This window comes from Gorilla gorilla, chromosome 9 (assembly GCF_029281585.2).
Source record: "Gorilla gorilla gorilla isolate KB3781 chromosome 9, NHGRI_mGorGor1-v2.1_pri, whole genome shotgun sequence".
Classification (NCBI taxonomy): domain Eukaryota; kingdom Metazoa; phylum Chordata; class Mammalia; order Primates; family Hominidae; genus Gorilla; species Gorilla gorilla.
In genome coordinates, this window is record NC_073233.2 from 95,121,561 (window position 1) to 95,137,178 (window position 15,618).

Below are 15,618 nucleotides of genomic sequence, written 5' to 3' on the forward strand. Positions count from 1 at the left end.
GAGATGAAAAGCTTACTGGATTGTATCAATGGCAGATTATACATTGCAGAATAAAATATTAGTGAACCTGAAGACATAAGAATAGAGACCATCTAAAATGAAACATAGAGAGAAAAGATACTTTTTTTTTTTTTTGAGACAGAGTCTCATTCCATCACCCAGGCTGGAGTGCAGTGGTGCAATCTCACTCACTGCAACCTCTGTTTCCTGGGTTCAAGCAATTGTCATGTCTCAGTCTCCCAAGTAGCTGGAATTACAGATATGCACCATTATGACTGACTAATTTTTGTATTTTTAGTGGAGACAGGGTTTTGCCATGTTGGACAGACTGGTCATGAACTCCTGACCTCAAGTGATCTGACAACCTCGGCCTCCCAAAGTGCTGGGGTTACAGGGATGAGCCATGGCGCCTGGCCAAGGTTTTGTTTTTTCTTTTTTAATCACCAAATAAAGATAACATCTGTGAGTTGTGGGTAACCTATTCATGTAGTTGGAGTTCTTGAAGCAGAGGAGAAAGGAGAAGAAAAAATAATGATGAAATAATGACTGAAAATTACTCAAATTTAATAGAAACTGTAAACCCACAGATCCAAGTAGCCTAATAATTCCTACTACAGGAAATATTTTGAAGACTACCCCAGGCACATCATAATCAAATTGTGAAAAGACAATGGAGTGACATTTGTAAACCACTGAAACAGAATGATCCATCAACCCAGAATTCTATACCCAGCAAAAGTATCTTTCAAAACAAAATGAAAAAACTTTTGCAGACCTACATTTTTAAGTCAAAGTGATTAAAATATGATGAATTTAGATGTATCTGTACATACACACACTATGGATGACAATAATAGCACAAAGGTCGAGGGGAGAAATGGAAATACATTATTGGAAGATTTGTGTTCTATGTGTTAAGTAGTATAATGTCATTTGAATATAGACAATTTAGAGATGTGTACTATAAACCATAAAACCAACACTAAAATAAACCAACAAAGGGAATAAAATGGAATTATTGAAAAATACTCAGTTACTGGGGGCAGTAGCTTATACCTATAATCCCAGCACTTTCAGAGGCCAAGGTGGGCAGATCACCTGAGGTCAGGAATTTGAGACCAGCCTGGCTGACATGGTGAAACCCCATCTCTACTAAAAATACAAAAATTAGCTGGGTGTGGTGACACATGTCTGTAATCCCAGCTACTGGGGAGGCTGAAGCAGGATAATTGCTTGAACCTGGGAGGTGGAGGTTGCAGTGAGCCGAGATTGCACCACTGCACTTTAGCCTGGTGACAGAGCGAGAGTCCGTCTCAAAAAACAAAACAAAACAAAACAGAACAAAAACTCAGTTAATCTAAAAGGGGCAGAAAGGAGGGGAAAAAACAGTAAGAGACAAGTAGAGAAATAAATAGCAAGATGATAGATTTAAACATAAGGATACCAATAATCACATTAAATGTAAATAGTCTAAATATCTCAATTAAGACACAAAGACTTTCTGATAGGATAAAAAAGCAGGAAACTATTATATGCTGCCTACAAGCAATGCACTTCAAATATAAAGACCCCAATCAGTTAAAACTACAAGACAGCTAACATCAAGCCAAAGAAAGGTGGAATTACTGTCCAACAAATAATGGGAGAATGCTATAAGCAGCTTTTTGGGTGAATATGTTTATTATTTTGCTTATGATGATTATTTTACAGGTATATAGCTATGTTGAAACTTATGAAATTGTACACTTTAAATATGTACAATTTATATTAATTATACCTCAATAAAGCTATTAAATCATTTAGATAGCCACACGTGTCCAGTAACTACAGTATTGGACTACAGTATCCTGTAATGTCCTTGAGGGTCAGAATTATATTTAAATATCCTATCTAGCAGGTACAGAGTAACCACTTGGCCAATATTTGTTTAATGAAGGAATGTAAGATACAGCTAGCTCAGTGAGTATGGGCATATCACTTACCTTTTCAGGATCTGAGTTTCCTGATGAAAAAATATCATGGTTTGTTTCAAAGTTTCTCTCAGCTCTAAAATTCTGTAATTTCAAACACAGAGGAAATATTCTTCATTATTTAACTGTGGATTTAGATTTATTTGGAAGAATACTTTGTGAAAGTCACAATGATAAACTAGCACAGTTTTAAAAACTTTTTAAAAACTTAGCTAAAAATGAAATGTTGTTTTTAGCATCTTTAAAATAATAACAAACATATTTTGCATTAAGTTCCCATCTTTCTTGATAAAATCCAAAATCCTTCCAGGGGCTCTATGCATATGGTCCTCTGGCTTTTCTCTTATAGTGTCTCTGCTAACAAGTCTCTTCTTCTTTGACCACTTTGTATAAAATAACAATCCCCAGTCTTCTGTATTTCTTTTTTCTTATTCTACTTTATTTATCTCCAAAACTCCTACTACTGTCTAACATACATCTTTTTAAAAATATATTCTCTCACCTGGCTAGAAGATAAGTTCCATGAGGGCAAAGACTTTTGTCCATTTTGTGCATTGTTCTAAGTTTTAGAACAGTGCCTGGCACGTGGTAGGAATTCAATAAATATTTGTTTAATGAATCTGTCAATTGCACTGTAATATCCTTTTGATTTATTCTCCTAATTATTGGTGATATTAGAGATTTCAAAAGGGCTGCCTGATTAAAAATAATTTCTTTCCAGATTTATGTCTCTGGGTTAGGTTTTTCTATCTAGATCACTTATGTCAGTAACAAAACAAGATAAAAACAATCTGCTGATGCCTCCACTTTTATATGCATCATCTCACTAATTCTTCTAAATAATTCAAAGTATGATATTAGTCTCAGTTTATAGATAAGGGATCTAAGGTTTAGGGAAATTATATAAAGTATCTAGAGTTACCCAGAACTAAGATTCAAACCCAGATCTATCTTACTCTAAAGCTTGAGTTCTTAAACATAGTACTTTTTCTCAGTTTCAAGTGTATTATTTATAAAGATAATTATCAGTTTAGTACGAACACAGATAGGTTAGCATATTAGGATAGAACCTGGCAACATTTTGAGGGAAGGCAGACTTTGGATATTTAGAGAAGATGAAGAGTGTGTGAAAGATTTGTGGGATACTTCTAGATAGGTTTTTAGTGTGATCTGCAAGGGGGACACTGATTAGTGCAGGAAAAGTCTCAAGCATTGAACATCTGGGAAGGATGACATTGTCCAACGGGGATTGAATGATAGAGAAATTTAAAAAAATTGAGTATCATGACTGGGTTTTGTTAGGCAAATTATAACCAGTAAATAAACCCACTTAGACTTCAATTTATAATCAATTAGAATAACTGAAAGTTATTTTACATGCTTTAAGTTATGTTTCTAAAAACAGTGAAATGGCAAAATGAACCTTATGCATCATGGATAGGGTGTTTTAAGTCAGTGGAGAAGAGAGATGGAGAGAGGAAGGAAGGAGGGAAAGAAGGAGGGGAGGAGAGTATGTGTGTTTAGCACAGAAAGAGATTTTATAGATATAAAATGTTACATAAATATATATAATATTTACTTCATATTAATTGATAACAATCCTCTTTTTCATTGGTATATTTATATATTTCTAAGTCATTCAGGCTGTATGTATAATGCTTATCTTAGGCTAAGACAGCAAACTTGTCAAGCTTGATTTGTAATGGCAAAACTACCATGCTTTCATCAGGTTGACTAGAAATTATTTGTGTTAGAAATAGCAAAACATTTTTTGCAGTGTTTTCATTTCTGTTCTTGTGGTCACCCTTTCATAATTGAAAGAAAGTTCGTTTCTTGTTTGTCTGTGATGTGAGGCCATTGACGATTTTTAGGCTTAATTTGTACTGTTGTTTTTTAACATAAGAATGCATTCTACAATTTTAATTTTTGTGATTTAAAACAACTTTTCTAATCTGTTTTTTTGGTATAACTAAGACGTTAGTCAGGACTGGAGTTCTGGGTTCCTTCAACATACCATCTTAATATGTTGTGTTTACTGTGATGTTTTTGAAATCATCATTTCAGATGTTCTTGTGCCTGCTTCTAGAGGAATTACTTTTATAGCTAGTCTGTATTCCACAAAGGAATATTGTATTTTTATGAGCTTTTCTTATTGATTAGAATTGGTTGACAACTGGACTGTATTTTACATTAGAAGATCTGGTCATCTTCGTATCATAGTTAATAACCTTTCTGATTTATTCACTGAACTGATTATACAAAAGCTGTTGTCCTTGTTTTTAAGTTAAGCTTGCATGTTTAGGCTTTCTAACAGACAGTTAAAAATTAGCTGTTCCCTTTTTTGTGAACCCTGTTACCCTTCTATCCGTCTATATATGTATGTATTATATATAATTATATACATGATGATAGTTACATATAAGTATTGCAATTTATTCTCCTAATATGGGCTATATTAGGGGTGTCCAATCTTTTAGCTTTTCTGGGCCACGTTGGAAGAAGAAAAATTGTCTTGGGCCATACTTGAAATACACTAACACTAATGATAGTTGATGAACTAAAAAAAAGATTGCAAAAAACCCACAATGTTTAAAGAAAGTTTACAAATTGTGTTGGACCACATTCAAAGCTGTCTTGGGGCTCATGCAGCCTGCAGGCTGCAGGTTGAACAAGCTTGGTTTATATGAAAGGTTGAGGAATATGAAATGTGTGTGACTGGTTTGTATATCCTTTTATTGTTTCAGGCACAAGATTTAATAGTATTTTGCTTTTATGAGTCACTCAAATGGTGATGTCAGTGTTCTTTTGCAAGTAATATATTTTCTCTTTGTTACAGGTCCTTTTGTTTTGCATCACAGCTGCCATGTACATGTTCTTTTTCAGGTATGTTCTGTTATACTTACTTTAATACCCCAAACAGTATCTCTTTGTAATTTTGTCAACCATGAAACTAAAGTGTTCTCCAAATAATTATCCCTTACAAGCAGCATACTCCCCCCCACACCCCCGCCCAGAGTGGACAGAGGTAAATCATTGCTCTTTTGTGAGTTAAGAAAAGAGAAAGAGAGGGAAGGAAGACTTATTCTCCCCACCCCCCATTCTATTTATAAGTTCATCCTAGAAAGTTGAATATGTCAATTAATAGGACTCAAATCCTGATAAGTGAATTTTTATCTTTTATGGACCTGATTGTATGTAAATACCTAGGTATTTTTCACTCTGCTTATAAAACAATCAACATTTTACATTTAGATAAGAAAAAATGACAGTAGATCTCTATCTAAGCCTTCTGCAAGGATAACCTAGCACATTAATGATAGTCTGTAAAATATTGTTTGTTGTAATGTCAAAGTTGTACTTTTCATTGACACTGGTCTCAGGTTTGTTGGGGGCTAAGGGGAAGAGTGTTAGGATGGCCCAAGATTTAAATGCCAGTAAGAAGGATTTCTGCCATCTTCGTATAATCCCAGCAGTGTGCGAATGATTTTTGATTAGGGAGAGTCCCCTCCTTTATAATCTTTATTTCTTTATTTTTAGTGATACCAATTAATTTCCATTTATTTTACTCTTATTGCCCTCATTTGAATAGATCTTTTTTTATATTTATGGTTCTAGCAAAATTCAATCTTAGCAGATGGGACCAGGCTTTTCAAATTAAAATCTGTGCTTAATTAGCAAAGACAGTTGCAGATTTTTAGTAGGATATATTTGGTAGATATATTTCCTTAAGAATAAAACAATCCAACCATACCAGAATTTTTAAAAAAATTTTTATTTTTAATTTTTGTGGGGACATAGTAGTTGTACCTGAGATGTTTTGATACAGGGATGTGATGAATAATAACCAGATGCTATTATCCTTTGTGTTACAAACAATCCAATTTACACTCTTAGTTATTTAAAAATGTACAATTTATTATTGACTATAGTCACCCTGTTGTGCTATCAAATAGTAGGTCTCATTCTTTCTTTTTCTGTACCCGTTAATCACCCCCACCTCCCCCTGCTCCCCACTACTCTTACCACCCTCTGGTAACCATCATTCTACTCTCTATGTCCATGAGTTCAATTGTTTTGATTTTTAGATCCCACAAATAAGTGAGAACATGTGACATTTTCCTTTCTGTGCCTGGCTTAATTCACTTAACATAATGATCTCCAGTTCCATCTATGTTGCAAATGACAGGATCTCATTCTTTTTTATGGCTGAATAATACTCCATTGTATATTATGTACCGTATTTTATTTATTTATTCATCTGTCAGTGGACACTTAGCCTGCTTCCAGATTTTGCTATTGTGACCAGTGCTGCAACAAACATGGGAGTACAGATATCTCTTCGATATATTGATTTGCTTTATTTTGAGTATATACCCAGCAGTGGGATTGCTGGATCACATAATAGAGATCATAAATCTCTATTATGTGATTTTTAAACCACTAATTTCCTGCTAGTATGTCCTAATAAACATTTTATAAAGCACAATTATATAATTTTAAATTGTTTTGAGTTTTAAAAATGTCATATGCAAATAAAAAATGATGATGTTACTGTAATTATTCTTGTAAAGAGACAGCCAGGCTTTTAGAAGGGGAAACATAGATGACGAGTCAAGGTAGGGAGGACTTGAACTGCAAAGGATTTTGTATCAGTCATTGGGATGCATAGGATTTTGTATCAGTCATTAATGACTGAAGAATTATTGGAGCTATCTGGTTGTCTTTGTGAAATTGTTTCATCTATTTATTACTTTTACTGTATCTTCATATGCAATACACTTTTCCTGTGGCCTCTTTCCTATATTTTAATAATTTAGAAGTGGGTTGTGGGAGTTAGGAACAATGACTCATTGATTTCTAAAAACTTCTTAATTGTATTCAGACACATTATTAAGACAATATTCCAAAAAGTTCACATAGTTTGTCTTCATATTTTTATGTTCTATCTAGCCTGAAGATATAGCATACCCAGTAGGGAAAATGCAATCATGAAAAGCTTAAAAACTGGAAACATAACTTGTTGACATACACAATAAGAAAGTCCAATCTCAAGTAAATTTTCTTTTTCGTGAAAATTCCTAACAGAACAGGTATTTAAAATCTTTCCCATTGTGGCACTTAAAGACATATGTGATTAATGTGTAGCATTTCTTAGTCATCAGAAGTGTTTGAGGTTTAAAAAAAATCATTTGTTAAATACACCAATAAAGACCCAATTTATAGCATGGGTCTAGGAAATTATGTTTTGAAAACTGCTGCCATCAACCCACTATTTTTGGTGTAGAAAGAAAATCAACCCTATAAATATGTGTTTTGGTGCAGAGCTACGGAACCTTTTCCTGTTTCAGTCACAAGTCTAGGTTAAAAACAACAGTTTAAAATACTTTCCAGAAGGCTCAATACAAGGTTTAAATGCCAAAATAAACACTTTTAATTTTCTGAGGAAAGGGGTTGTTTTTCTCCTAAAAGAAGTACTATCACCAAATTCGCTGTTCTTGGCAGAAGTTTGTTCGAATAGCTCAACAGAGGTTTGGTAAATGGTAAAATCAAACAATTTATAAAGTATTACAACCAAACAAAACAGTATTAGATTTGTCTGCATGCTAGCTTGTGTTGGGAATGAACAAACACTATTGTACATAACACTTGGCAGGTCCAATTGCATTTGAATATTTTATTTTAAAATTAAATTTTATTATAAATACATACATTTGAGGACACATTTATTTCATTTATTAACAATTATGTTAAATCTAATTGCATGAAGTTGGATAGTCAAATGATATTGTCCCCAGGACTCCATTTATGGTAACCTCCTTTGAGAAGAGGATAGGGAAGAATTTTATATTTGAAATAAGTCAACTTGTGTTTTTATCCTAATCTGTGAATGGGCAAAGGGGAAATGGGGAAATGAGGCCTGCTTTCAATAAAAAGAAAATATGCCAGTTTTTTTTTTTCAAAGAAAGAACTTGAGAAGTAGTTTCATAAATATTTTCCAAAGATGTCACAAGATGTGATGACTATACTATGAATTTACTTAAAAGCAACACGTTTCTGATATTGAAAACTATGTGAAAACTATAATGTGTAATGAAATAACTTACTTTTACATAGCTCTTAATAGTTTTTTAATAGTTATTTTACATATATTATCTCATATGTTATAATCAGATTTTCATATTATGCACCAGAAGTAAGGCTTATGTTCAAATGGAATCATCCACTTACTTCTGGTGTGTAATGTGAAATGCTTCAAGGCTTGGGCTGGGAAAAGGTACTGTGTGAGGAGAGGGCTCTACTTCTGTTCTGGTCAGCTGGCCTGCCAGCCATGTAGCTAGCCATCACAAGTGTCTCTTGATACCCATACATGCTATGGATTCTGTTAGGAACTGGATTACAAGGGAAGGTGGAACATATCCTGAGGGATGTTTTGAAAGAGCTTTTTGTATAATCTCAGTGGGCATTCTTCATAATAGTTTTACATCCTTTGTTCAATCACGTTGTTATTATTATGTATGCTATTATCATTGCTGTACCTTAGGGCATTGTTTGTTTCTATCGATTTTGGCCAAGCAGAAGTCATATTTAAAAACTTTTTAGAAAATTTGGTCTCATGCACCCCTTGAAATAATTTCTTTACTTCCAAATATGTATTTATGGGCAAAGCAGTTTGCATTCATCATAATTTTTCATTCAGGATTGATTGGGGTCTTCCCAACAGTCATGTAGAAAAAGAGATCAGTTTCTTTTGATTACTAAATCTTTTAATTAAGAAGCAAAAGAAAGAATCAACAATAAACATCAAAACTATTGCACTTAACCCTACTCACACATAAAAAAGAAAAATACAACATTTAAAAATATTAATTCATTGATTTTATATTCACCATTAGGTATCTGTCTATGAGGAATATTTGAGAGAAAAGAAGTAGTTCAGCATAATTTTTATAGATAAATTTAAAATAGTACTGTAAAGTGTATTATAACTCCTTCAATCCCAACCTAGTAAGTACCAGCTAGAAATTCTTTCCACATGCCTTTGCAAAAGCAACAACAAATCCAAGTTTATTTTAACCTACAGGTTGAATGGTTCCAACTTGTCATAGCAGTTAATCTATAGACTATATGGGACTGATTCACAGTAGAAATATCTTAAATAATCTGATGTCAACATTGTGCAGCATGGCAGTTTCAGTTAGAAATCAGTGTAAGTCAGAGTTTATTGTTATACTTTAAACTTTTAGAAACATTATTTCTTTTTGCCATTTGAGAATTCTAATCAATTCTCTGTGAAGGCATAAATAAATGATTTTATTAGTCTCAAGGTGTAGATTTAGTTTATCTATTTAAGAAAACCAGACTATTTGTTGGCTGGACAACCTGCAAGTCTTGAATGAAAGACTTGTGATTATTCTTGAACATCTTTATATAAGCATACCTTAGTATATTAGAGATAACTTTAGAAGCAAATAAAAAACTTTTGATCTTGGCCTTTAAACCATTTACTGATTTTTAAGTGAAAGGTCTTTAATGTTAATTCGGTTCTATGTTTATTTTTAATTTTTAAAATTTTTAATTTTTATAGGTATATAGTAGGTGTATATACTTATAGGGTCCATGAGATGTTTTGATACAGGCATACAGTGCATACCTAACTGTCACATCAGGATAAATGATTCATTGCCTCCAGCATTTATCATTTCTCTGTGTTACAAACATTGTAATTATATTCTTAGTTATTAGTTATTTTTAAATATACAATAAATTATTGTTGACTGTAGTCACCCTGTTGTGCTATCAAATAGTGGGTCTTATTCTTTGTATCTAGCTATATTTTTGTACTCATTAACAAACTCCACTACCCTCCACCCTGCCCCAACACTACTTTTTCCAGCCTCTGGTAACCCGTGTGCTACTCTCTATCTCTATGAGTTCAATTGTCTTAATTTTTAGCTTTCATAAATGAGGGAGAGAACATGTGATTTTTCTCTTTGTTTTCCTGGCTTATTTTACTTAAAGTCCTTGAGTCCCATCCATGTTGCTGCAAATGACAGGCTTTTTCTTTTTTTAAAATTTTATTATTATTATACTTTAAGTTTTAGGGTACATGTGCACAATGTGCAGGTTAGTTACATATGTATACATGTGCCATGCTGGTGTGCTGCACCCATTAACTCGTCATTTAGCATTAGGTATATCTCCTAATGCTATCCCTCTCCCCTCCCCCCACCCCACAACAGTCCCCAGAATGTAATGTTCCCCTTCCTGTGTCCATGTGTTCTTATTGTTCAATTCCCACCTATGAGTGAGAACATGCGGTGTTTGGTTTTTTTCTCCTTGCGATAGTTTACTGAGAATGATGATTCCAATTTCATCCATGTCCCTACAAAGGACATGAACTCATCATTTTTTATGGCTGCATAGTATTCCATGGTGTATATGTGCCACGTTTTCTTAATCCAGTCTATCATTGTTGGACATTTGGGTTGGTTCTAAGTCTTTGCTATTGTGAATAGTGCCGCAATAAACATACGTGTGCATGTGTCTTTATAGCAGCATGTTTTATAGTCCTTTGGGTATATACCCAGTAATGGGATGGCTGGGTCAAATGGTATTTCTAGTTCTAGATCCCTGAGGAATGGCCACACTGACTTCCACAATGCTTGAACTAGTTTACAGTCCCACCAACAGTGTATAAGTGTTCCTATTTCTCCACTTCCTCTCCAGCACCTGTTGTTTCCTGACTTTTTAATGATTGCCATTCTAACTGGTGTGAGATGGTATCTCATTGTGGTTTTGATTTGCATTTCTCTGATGGCCAGTGATGATGAGCATTTTTTCATGTGTCTTTTGGCTGCATAAATGTCTTCTTTTGAGAAGTGTCTGTTGATATCCTTTGCCCACTTTTTGATGGGGTTGTTTGTTTTTTTCTTATAAATTTGTTTGAGTTCATTGTAGATTCTGGATATTAGCCCTTTGTCAGATGAGTAGGTTGCGAAAATTTTCTCCCATTTTGTAGGTTGCCTGTTCACTCTGATGGTAGTTTCTTTTGCTGTGCAGAAGCTCTTTAGTTTAATGAGATCCCATTTGTCAATTTTGGCTTTTGTTGCCATTGCTTTTGGTGTTTTGGACGTGAAGTCCTTGCCCATGCCTATGTCCTGAATGGTAATGCCTAGGTTTTCTTCTAGGGTTTTTATGGTTTTAGGTCTAACATTTAAGTCTTTAATCCATCTTGAATTTATTTTTGTATAAGGTGTAAGGAAGGGATCCAGTTTCAGCTTTCTACATATGGCTAGCCAGTTTTCCCAGCACCATTTATTAAATAGGGAATCCTTTCCCCATTTCTTGTTTTTGTCAGGTCTGTCAAAGATCAGATAGTTGTAGATATGCGGCGTTATTTCTGAGGGCTCTGTTCTGTTCCATTGATCTATATCTCTGTTTTGGTACCAGTACCATGCTGTTTTGGTTACTGTAGCCTTGTAGTATAGTTTGAAGTCAGGTAGCATGATGCCTCCAGCTTTGTTCTTTTGGCTTAGGATTGACTTGGCGATGCAGGCTCTTTTTTGGTTCCATATGAACTTTAAAGTAGTTTTTTCCAATTCTGTGAAGAAAGTCATTGGTAGCTTGATGGGGATGGCATTCAATCTATAAATTACCTTGGGCAGTATGGCCATTTTCACGATATTGATTCTTCCTACCCATGAGCATGGAATGTTCTTCCATTTGTTTGTATCCTCTTTTATTTCATTGAGCAGTGGTTTGTAGTTCTCCTTGAAGAGGTCCTTCATGTCCCTTGTAAGGTGGATTCCTAGGTATTTTATTCTCTTTGAAGCAATTGTGAATGGGAGTTCACTCATGATTTGGCTCTCTGTTTGTCTGTTATTTGTGTATAAGCATGCTTGTGATTTTTGTACATTGATTTTGTATCCTGAGACTTTGCTGAAGTTGCTTATCAGCTTAAGGAGATTTTGGGCTGAGATGATGGGGTTTTCTAGATATACAATCATGTCATCTGCAAACAGGGACAATTTGACTTCCTCTTTTCCTAATTGAATACCCTTTATTTCCTTCTCCTGCCTAATTGCCCTGGCCAGAACTTCCAACACTATGTTGAATAGGAGTGGTGAGAGAGGGCATCCCTGTCTTGTGCCAGTTTTCAAAGGGAATGCTTCCAGTTTTTGCCCATTTAGTATGATATTGGCTGTGGGTTTGTCATAGATAGCTCTTATTATTTTGAGATACGTCCCATCAATACCTAGTTTATGGAGAGTTTTTAGCATGAAGGGTTGTTGAATTTTGTGAAAGGCCTTTTCTGCATCTATTGAGATAATCATTGGTTTTTGTCTTTGGTTCTGTTTATATGCTGGATTACATTTATTGATTTGCATATATTGAACCAGCCTTGCATCCCAGGGATGAAGCCCACTTGATCATGGTGGATAAGCTTTTTGATGTGCTGCTGGATTTGGTTTGCTAGTATTTTATTGAGGATTTTTGCATCGATGTTCATCAAGGATATTGGTCTAAAATTCTCTTTTTTGGTTGTGTCTCTGCCCGGCTTTGGTATCAGGATGATGCTGGCCTCATAAAATGAGTTAGGGAGGATTCCCTCTTTTTCTATTGATTGGAATAGTTTCAGAAGGAATGGTACCAGTTCCTCCTTGTACCTCTGGTAGAATTCGGCTGTGAATCCATCTGTCCTGGACTCTTTTTGGTTGGTAAGCTATTGATTATTGCCACAATTTCAGCTCCTATTATTGGTCTATTCAGAGATTCACCTTCTTCCTGGTTTAGTCTTGGGAGGGTGTATGTGTCAAGGAATTTATCCATTTCTTCTAGATTTTCTAGTTTATTTGCATAGAGGTGTTTGTAGTATTCTCTGATGGTAGTTTGTATTTCTGTGGGATCGGTGGTGATATCCCCTTTATCATTCTTTATTGCGTCTATTTGATTCTTCTCTCTTTTCTTCTTTATTAGTCTTGCTAGGGGTCTATCAATTTTTTTGATCCTTTCAAAGAACCAGCTCCTGGATTCATTAATTTTTTTGAAGGGTTTTTTGTGTCTCTATTTCCTTCAGTTCTGCTCTGATTTTAGTTATTTCTTGCCTTCTGCTAGCTTTTCAATGTGTTTGCTCTTGCTTTTCTAGTTCTTTTAATTGTGATGTTCGGGTGTCCATTTTGGATCTTTCCTGCTTTCTCTTGTGGGCATTTAGTGCTATAAATTTCCTTCTGTGCAGTGCTTTGAATGTGTCCCAGAGATTCTGGTATGTTGTGTCTTTGTTCTGGTTGGTTTCAAAGAACATCTTTATTTCTGCCTTCATTTCGTTATGTACTCAGTAGTCATTCAGGAGCAGGTTGTTCAGTTTCCATGTAGTTGTGTGGTTTTGAGTGAGTTTCTTAATCCTGAGTCCTAATTTGATTGCACTGTGGTCTGAGAGAGAGTTGGTTATAATTTCTGTTCTTTTACATTTGCTGAGGAGAGCTTTACTTCCAACTATGTGGTCAATTTTGGAATAGGTGTGGTGTGGTGCTGAAAAAAATATATACTCTGTTGATTTGGGGTGGAGAGTTCTGTAGATGTCTATTAGGTCCACTTGGTGCAGAGCTGAGTTCAATTCCTAGGTATCCTTGTTAAGTTTCTGTCTCGCTGATCTGTCTAATGTTGACAGTGGGGTGTTAAAAGTCTCCCATTATTATTGTGTGGGAGTCTATGTCTCTTTGTAGGTCACTCAGGACTTGCTTTATGAATCTGGGTGCTCCTGTATTGGGTGCATATATATTTAGGATAGTTAGCTCTTCTTGTTGAATTGATCCCTTTACCATTACGTAATGACCTTCTTTGTCTCTTTTGATTTTTGTTGGTTTAAAGTCTGTTTTATCAGAGACTAGGATTGCAACCCCTGCCTTTTTTTGTTTTCCATTTGCTTGGTAGATCTTCCTCCATCCTTTTATTTTGAGCCTATGTGTGTCTGTGCACATGAGATGGGTTTCCTGAATACCGCACACTTATGGGTCTTGATTCTTTATCCAGTTTGCCAGTCTGTGTCTTTTAATTGGAGCATTTAGTCCATTTACATTTAAAGTTAATATTGTTATGTGTGAATTTGATCCTGTCATTATGATGTTAGCTGGTTATTTTGCTCGTTAGTTGATGCAGTTTCTTCCTAGCCTCAATGGTCTTTACAATTTGGCATGATTTTGCAGCGGCTGGTACCGGTTGTGCCTTTCCATGTTTAGTGCTTCCTTCAGGAGCTCTTTTAGGGCAGGCCTGGTGGTGACAAAATCTCTCAGCATTTGCTTGTCTGTAAAGTATTTTATTTCTCCTTCACTTTTGAAGCTTAGTTTGGCTGGATATGAAATTCTGGGTTGAAAATTCTTTTCTTTAAGAATGTTGAATATTGGCCCCCACTCTCTTCTGGCTTGTAGAGTTTCTGCCGAGAGATCCGCTGTCAGTCTGATGGGCTTCCCTTTGTGGGTAACCCGACCTTTCTCTCTGGCTGCCCTTACCATTTTTTCCTTCATTTCAACTTTGGTGAATCTGACAATTATGTGTCTTGGAGTTTCTCTTCTCGAGGAGTATCTTTGTGGCATTCTCTGTATTTCCTGAATCTGAATGTTGGCCTGCCTTGCTAGATTGGGGAAGTTCTCCTGGATAATATCCTGCAGAGTGTTTTCCAACTTGGTTCCATTCTCCCTGTCACTTTCAGGTACACCAATCAGACGTAGATTTGGTCTTTTCACAGTCCCATATTTCTTGGAGGCTTTGTTCATTTCTTTTTATTCTTTTTTCTCTAAACTTCCCTTCTCGCTTCATTTCATTCATTTCATCTTCCATCACTGATACCCTTTCTTCCAGTTGATTGCATCGGCTCCTGAGGCTTCTGCATTCTTCATGTAGTTCTCGAGCTTTGGCTTTCAGCTCCATCAGCTCCTTTAAGCACTTCTCTGTATTGGTTATTCTAGTTATACATTCGTCTAAATTTTTTTCAAAGTTTTCAACTTCTTTGCCTTTGGTTTGAATTTCCTCCTGTAGCTCCGAGTAGTTTGATCATCTGAAGCCTTCTTCTCTCAATTCATCAAAGTCATTCTCCGTCCAACTTTGTTCTGTTGCTGGTGAGGAGCTGCGTTCCTTTGGAGGAGGAGAGGCGCTCTGCTTTTTAGAGTTTCCAGTTTTTCTGCTCTGTTTTTTCCCCATCTTTGTGGTTTTATCTACTTTTGTTCTTTGATGATGGTGATGTACAGATGGGTTTTTGGTGTGGATGTCCTTTCTGTTTGTTAGTTTTCCTTCTAACAGACAGGACCCTCAGCTGCAGGTCTGTTGGAGTTTGCTAGAGGTCCACTCCATACCCTGTTTGCCTGGGTACCAGCAGTGGTGGCTGCAGAACAGCGGATTTTTGTGAACCACGAATGCTGCTGTCTGATCGTTCCTCTGGAAGTTTTGTCTCAGAGGAGTACCTGGCTGTGTGAGGTGTTGGTCTGCCCCTACTTGGGGGTGCTTCCCAGTTAGGCTGCTCAGGTGTCAGGGGTCAGGGACCCACTTGAGGAGGCAGTCTGCCCGTTCTCAGATCTCTAGCTGTGTACTGGGAGAACCACTACTGTCTTCAAAGCTGTCAGACAGGGATATTTAAGTCTGCAGAGGTTACTGCTGT

At 35.7% G+C, this 15,618-nt stretch overlaps 1 protein-coding gene across 8 annotated transcripts in view; it reads left to right on the plus strand.

Moving 5' to 3' along the window:
• The window catches only part of TMEM135 (transmembrane protein 135), a 360,134-nt gene that overhangs the window by 268,244 nt on the left and 76,272 nt on the right, over positions 1 to 15,618 (plus strand). For all 8 annotated transcript variants that reach the window (XM_055355660.2, XM_055355659.2, XM_063693451.1 and 5 more), the window contains one exon: positions 4,807 to 4,853. In XM_055355660.2, coding sequence (XP_055211635.1) covers positions 4,807 to 4,853 — 47 coding nt within the window. The remainder of the gene's footprint in view (positions 1 to 4,806; positions 4,854 to 15,618) is intronic.